Source organism: Paroedura picta, chromosome 4, assembly GCF_049243985.1.
Source record: "Paroedura picta isolate Pp20150507F chromosome 4, Ppicta_v3.0, whole genome shotgun sequence".
Taxonomy (NCBI): Eukaryota; Metazoa; Chordata; class Lepidosauria; order Squamata; family Gekkonidae; genus Paroedura; species Paroedura picta.
Genome location: NC_135372.1, coordinates 88,631,259 through 88,638,517, shown reverse-complemented (window position 1 = coordinate 88,638,517; position 7,259 = coordinate 88,631,259). Strand labels below are relative to the sequence as shown.

Sequence of the window (7,259 nt, the reverse complement as noted above, 5' to 3'; positions counted from 1 at the left end):
ATTTATTATTTATTATTTATTAATTATTTCACTTTATATCCCTCTACTGTCTGTAGATTCATGGTGGGTTACATAAAACAGACAGAACCCCCAATAAAACCAATAATAAACCCCTTAATAACATAAAACACAAGAAGTGGCATAATCCCCATTCCTCCCCTATCTGCAGTCAATCACCACAGGGTGAGGGTTTGCAAGATGGTATAGCATTGGCCGGAGGAGGGGCCCCAGTTGTTCCTGGTCCCGGCCTCAACCAAAGACCTGGCGGAAGAGCTCTATTTTGCAGGCCCTGCAGAACTGAGACAGCTCCATCAGGGCCCTCAGGTCTTCCGGAAGCTCATTCCACCATAAATAAATAAGGATAAAGTACACAAAACAAGCAAATACATGACATGTCTCCAATTTATAGAGTCAGCCTCTCTTGGCATAAGGTTGTTTGTGACTGTACATGTGTATTTGTAAATGCAAACAGCACACATAGCCCAAGTTCTGTTTCCATAGCAAAGCAGAAGGAATGCACCACATACGGCATCCATCTAAGATTTCCCAGATGCATCTAGCAGACCTACATTGTGCTGCTCAGCAGTGTTAGAATTTGAGACATTCAAGTTCCAAGAAATCCAGTAGTGAAAGCAGGGCTAGATTTTATTCAGAACAGCACTAAGTTCCAGCTCAATATCTCTTCACCTCAGTCACTTTAGTGAACCTAAGCAACTGAACATAAAGGAGATGCAGTGAGTCACATACAAGGTGGGGTGTGCACGAAGATGGCTGACATGAGCAGAGTTCACAAAATCCACAGCCTTTACAGGGACCTGCCGCTGCCGCCGGGCTTCTATCATGGTCTCCACATCACTGGCAAGGATAACACCATCAGCTTTGGAGTACAAGTAGAGCTCAGGCCAGGAAGAGGGCTGCTTCAACATGGCGTCATAGTGGCTCTCATGTACAAAGCGAGTCAAAGGGTATAATATGATCCGCAATATCACCACCAGGACTGCAAATGTCAGGAGGAGGAAGTACTTAACATACACACTGGTTGATCCTAAGACAACTGACAGGGCACGGAGACCACCCCTCAGGTTCTTTCTGCCAGGTGCACTGTCAAACACAGTGCCCACCACTCTCAGATGCTGGAACTGCTGATGAGTGTGGAGGAGTTCCACAATGTAACGGTATAGCATGACACCACCATTGCTGAAGACATGAAAGAGCAAGGGCTTCATCTCCATTTTGTAGGCAAAGAGGAGCTCCAGCAGCTTCTTAGCCAAGTTCTGCAGAGATCTTATACCTATGGATTCTGAAAAGAACACCAACCTCCAGGGAGCTGTGTAGCGGATCACTATGCAGCCCTGTGAGGAATACACAAATTTTAGTATGAGCCATATGATACAAAGAATCTGGCAAAATCCCCTCCTCCTGTACTGATAAGTACGCATTTCTTTGCAGTTAATAATGGCTCTCCCTAACCCTTTCACTCTGTGAAATGGAAATATTTCTCTAATGATTCAACAATTTAACAGGTTAGCAGTGGGAGACAGTTTTCAGAGCCTTGACTTGCAAGAGAATGACAAGCAAAACCATCTTGCTCTGAGGTATATTCATACTGGATTAAGAGATACTAACTAGCAATGACAACACCAAAAGGCAGAAAGTAGATGCAGCAGCCCTGCATGCATTCTGTGAGCCAAATCAGATCCCCTGCTTTCTGTTGGGCCCTTGTGACTCTTCCTTAGCCTAATCTTTGTACTATGGACACTAGTATCATCTTTACAGAGGAGGGAAGGCAGCATGGTATAGCTTGATCTCAGAAGCTAAGCAGGGACAGACCTGGTTAGTACATGGATGGAAGACCTCCAAGAAAGACTGCAGACAAAGACAATGGCAAATCATCTCTACTTCTCATTTGCCTTGAAAGCCCATTGCTGGGGTCACTGTCAGTCAGCTGTGACTTTATGGCACTTTACAAGCACACATTGACTTTAGGACCCTAAACAGGCACAGAGTCAGCTTGGTGTAGTGGTTAGGAGTATGGACTTCTAATCTGGCAAGTCGGGTTTGATTCCCTGCTCCCCCACATGCAACCAGCTGGGTGACCTTGGGCTCACCATGGCACTGATAAAGCTGTTCTGACCAAGCAGCAACATCAGGGCTCTCTCAACCTCATCCACCTCACAGGATGTCTGTTGTGGGGAGAGGAAAGGGAAGGCAACTGTAAGGCACTTTGAGACTCCTTTGGGTAGAGAAAAGCGGCATATAAGAACCTACTCTTCTTTTTCATCTTCTTCTACAAGACTGTGATTCTGACAAGGTGAGCAACCAAGAAACATTCTTTCCTTCTCAGTATCAGCTGTTTTCTTGGAGATCATTCTGCACCTAGCCTAACTAAACTGGAGCTGATGCATCTGTACAAAACTAATGCTGTGCAAGCTTATATACTAAGGGGTCAGACAGCAAATACACATGTGTTCTTACTCCCCCCTGCTAATTTTAGCTTAGTAACATTATCCTACAATAAGTGAATTCTAATAGGTTATATATCTATTGCAGGGATAACTTAACCAGACAGTGCAAAACAGTCATAGAAAGCATACCTTTATAGAAAGAGAAGCCACACTGAAATCAGATATATAAGGACTGGTAAGAGTAGTTGTCACTAATTCACTCATTATTGTGATATCCTTTGCTGCAATACCAACAGTAGGCCCATATACTGTATAATATCTGGGAATAAACCACCAGAAGGCTGAAAGGATCCTCCCTGGTTTAAAAGTTTCAGATTTTCATATTTATCACAGTACTAGGAAAGGTTACAATTAGCCCAATGGCAACATCATAACACAGAAGATCTGATTCGATATATGTTAAATCAGCTGTCCCCAACCCCCGTTCCGGGGACCGGGACCGGTCTGTGGATCAGTTGGTACCGGGCCGTGGCTCCTCCTGGTCCTCCTCCCTGGCTGCTGCCTTGAGGGGTGCCCTGCTACTCTGCCACCGGCTCACCTTTGGTGCTCTCCTAACCCCCCCCCCCCCGGCCTCAGTAAAATTGTCAAGCGTTGACCGGTCCCCGGTGATAAAAAGGTTGGGGACCACTGTGTTAAATGCAATCTGCATAAGGTAGCAATTAAATATGATAGTCCATTGTCAGAGTTGCAAAAAAAGGTGCAACACTCTGCTTTTGCTGTAACAATTAAACACTACCACCACGAAGTAGAATTGGCAGCTAGTACCCTCCTTTGGGATGAATCATTTATTGCATTTTCATGCTATCCATGTCTGCTAGCCATTATGTGGGTTATCTTTTAACTAAATGGCAATATTTTCAATCTTCACCATGACGTTTGAACCACAGCAGCAAATGAAACTTCTGCCAGGAGCATATTGTATGTACTCAAGTCCTAGTGATAGAAAGGAATTCACATATGCAGCCTAATTCTATGCATATTTACTTCCAAGTAAGTCTTACTGAGGTCAATGGGACTTGCTCTCAGTAAGACTAACTTGGAAGTAAATATGCATAGAGTTAGGCTGCATATAAGACTTTCATACTGGACAGAGAACTTGGGCTGTGTCCCTCTGCACACTGGCATGGAGGTCAATGTGCCTTGCTCTCCATGCCAGTGTGTAGAAGGGCACAGACCAAGTTTTTCTTTGTTCAGTATGAAAGTCTTCTCACGCAAAGGTTTCCATTCTCTTGATATATGTACAGAGCAACAGTGTTCCACCACAAACCAAACTGAAAACTCATCTAGAACATCTTTCTTCTCAGCAGTGGACTACCAACAATAGCATTTTTGGGTATTCCCAGACAGATTGTGAAATGGCCTGCCTGATGAGGTGAGGAAGGTTCCTATCTTTATAGCTTTCTAGATACTATGTAAAACTGAATTATTCAGGAGGGCTTATGTAATAGAACTGCACTGTAAATAAATGTTTTTTCAGAAAGATGTTTCGATAAAAGGCTAGAGACTGTGGTCTGTACTACAGTGCCTAGTATGTATTGTCTGTTGCTATAAATATGATCCTGCTATGTAATTCCTGTAGTGTTAAAAGGGGCATGTTAATCAAACAAAATTCAGGTTCAGTGTCAACTTTAAGACCAACACAGTTTAATTCAACGTATAAGCTTTCATGCGTATGCATGCTTCTTCACACACATTGAAATGGAAGTTATCAGTCCATACATACAGGCAGAGGGTGAGAAGCAAATTAGCATACAATATAATGAAGATGTTAAGCAGATTCAAGGACTAAATAGCAGTAAATGGTACCTATCCTGGGTTACCATTTGTTTGGGTTTAATTCCAGGTGGAAACAGTAAAGAAAATAAATTGGAAACTAATGGGCAGATGTACCATTCTTAATTGCGGAATGCTGAGAGTAATTAACTGAGACCCTATCATTACACTCCATCTGTCTCAAGTGTGGAGGTGACCTTACAGCATCCTCTTCTTTGAGGTGGGGGAATGGCTGTGTAGTATATCTCTTCTGTCTTCAGACCAGAGAAATGTATTCCAACCTACCATTCCAAAATACATTCTTTCATTCATTACATTACAATCTACTATTACAATCCGCTATTCCATTGTTGGGATGTTATGGCATATACATTGTAGAAGATGAGCAAATGAATGAGCCTGACATTAGGTATTTGATGTTGTTCGTTTCAGTGATCACCTTGTCTAGGTGTATATGGTAGCAAAGTTCCTATCTGGGTTTATTGCAAACTCTGGTACCAATGTTCATGTTCAAATTATATGTTATAGTATTGTGGGTAAGTTGTTGTTTAAGATTGGGGGGGGGCAATCTATGAGCAAGAAAAAGCCTGCCCCCTGCAGTGTTTGTGAAAGAACTGCTGCCTCAGATCAACATGTTTCAGCTGTTATATTTCTGGTCATTCTGAGATATCTGCAGTCATAACGTCTATTGTATTGGTTTACTGGAAAGTGTCTCATGCTGCATAATCTATCTTGTGTCTCAGTGAGAGAGGCAAACTATAGTATACAACTGATGGATAAGTAAGCAGTCTTGGGGTCAAACCTTGGGAAAGTGCAAATTTATCCTGAACTTCTTTTGTTGGGGCTACAGATAGACAAAAGCGCTATATAGCCTGTCACTCATGTGGAAGAAGAAACTCCATATACAAATCCTGTATTTATCAGCGGCAATTATGTCTGTATTATATTTTCATTCAGTGCAACAATAACACTTTGACTGAAAAAGCAGGGAATGCTCTGAACAGACCTTTTCCAAATAAAAGGATTTTCATGTCATGCTGTACAACCAAACAGCTGGCAAAGAGACACAAAAACTTCCTAAGGCTTTCATTTCTGAAACATTACAATCAATTGGAACAGTAAAAATGGAGGATTGACTTTCAGAATCTCTAAACTAGAAATAGACATGAAACTTTGTGGCATGGGGGGGGGGGGCTCTACACATTCTATGGCAAACAGCTGTTATCTAAAGAAATTCCACCAATATGCAAAGTACACCTACCTAACATACTTTCAAGCAAGATTTTACAAAACAGTAACACTGCAGCTAACCCTAAGAGAGCTAGTATTATGGAACTCTTAAGAGTCCATAAAATCAATCTGGATCTAAAAACAGCTACTTTTTGTATTGTAACATATATAGCAAGGTCTCACCAGACAGCCAGTGCGATGTGGTGGTTCATGTTGGACTAGAATTTCGGAATGGTGGTGGTGGAAAGTGCTGTCAAGCTGCAGGCAATTTATGAAGACCCTGTATGGTTTTCAAGGCAAGAGAGATTCAGAGGTGGTTTGCCATTGCCTTCCTCTGTGTTGCAACCTTGGCATTTGTTGGTGGTCTCCCATCCAAATACTAGCCAGGGCCAACCCTGCTTTGCTTCAGGCTAGTCAGGTCAGGAAAGAATTTGGGAGACCCAGGTTCAAATCCCCATTCAGACAAACTCTCAGCCAAACCTACTTAACGGCATTGTTGTGAGGATTAAATAGAGGAGAATCCTGTAAGCCATTCTGAGTGCTCCTTGAGAAGAAAGACAGGGTATATATATATAAAAATAAACAAACTAGTTTCACTATACAAGAAGTAAGCAACTTAACTCTGCAATGAATCATGCAAGAAAAGGTTAGCTAGCCTTCAAAGAACAATTATATCTAATAGTGGGTTTAGGCAATTTCTAATCTGCAAGTAAAATTGATGTACAGGGAATGCAACACCAGAGTCTTCTGTACTTTGTACCTGTCCTGGGAATAGTCAAGTGCAGAACATTCCACAAGTACAAAGTACAACAGACTCTGGTGTTGCATTTATTAAGAAGACTGTTAATCATAAAGAGAAACATGTAGACTAAACCTCTCAGGAAAGATGAAAGAATGATGTACCAAACACAAATACTGCAACATGCATTCCTGGTATCTGCATGTCCACACAATGTTTCTTGTGCTAAAAAAAGAAGTGAACCTGAACTGTAGCACAGCCAACAAGAGGCCAGTACTCACCTTCTTAAGATAGATGGTGCTGTACTTCATTAGATACTGATCGTTGCAGCCAGCCCACCCAAGCAGTATCACCACAGGCAGATTGTGCTTATTTACCTCTTCAGCCCTGACACCTGAAAAGGGAGAAGACTGAAACCTGCATTTTGAAGCACAAGCAAATGGAATCAAAGCAAATTAAAATAAACATACACTCAGGAATGCATCAAACTACCCTATAGCAAGCTAGACCATTAGTCAATATTATCCGCTCTGACTAGGAGAGACTCTCCAGGATATCTGGTCTTTCGCATCATCTACTACCATGTGATCATGTTAACGGTAGATACCAGGAATTAGATTAAGGGCTTTCTATATGCAAAGCAGGTGCTCTACCAGTGAGCCACGGCCCACCCACCGCCCTCCGCCCTTTGCGCTGCCCCAGGCACCCGATGGCACCACTCCTTGCCTGGCCATCAGAGCTCAAGTCTCCCCGTCAAGTCTCCTGGCGCCAGAAGAGAAGCACAGCAAGCCCCGAAGCACCCGCAGGCAGGCCTCCGCCCCGGGCACTTACTTACCCACGGCGCCCTCGGGCGGGTCGGGAGGCATCTCCACCACACACCCGAACTCTTCGGCTCTCACCGCCATCCCTGCACCTGCTCTCACTAGTCCGCCCCTTCCCGCAGCAGTTCCGCCACTGCCGCTTCCGCTCGTGGCGACCGAAAACTCCCGCCCCTTTCCACGAGCCTTCCAGCAAGCCCGGAGGAACCTCCAAGGGCGCGACGGGCAAGTCTG

The 7,259-nt window shown here is 43.4% G+C and overlaps 1 protein-coding gene across 2 annotated transcripts; it reads right to left on the bottom strand.

The window, feature by feature from the left end:
- Positions 1–624: 624 nt before the first annotated feature.
- On the bottom strand, positions 625–7,255 carry TMEM53 (transmembrane protein 53). Of its 2 annotated transcripts, XM_077334007.1 has the most exons (3): positions 7,043–7,255; positions 6,489–6,601; positions 625–1,352 (listed from the first exon to the last, which is right to left on the bottom strand). In XM_077334007.1, the coding sequence occupies exons 1-3, from the start codon at positions 7,110–7,112 to the stop codon at positions 693–695; spliced, it is 843 nt and encodes a 280-aa protein (XP_077190122.1). In that variant the 5' UTR covers positions 7,113–7,255; the 3' UTR covers positions 625–692. The 2 variants fall into 2 exon arrangements, with proteins under 2 accessions (XP_077190122.1, XP_077190123.1); XM_077334008.1 differs by lacking the exons at positions 6,489–6,601; positions 7,043–7,255 and adding an exon at positions 2,595–5,642.
- Between the last annotated feature and the right edge of the window lie 4 nt (positions 7,256–7,259).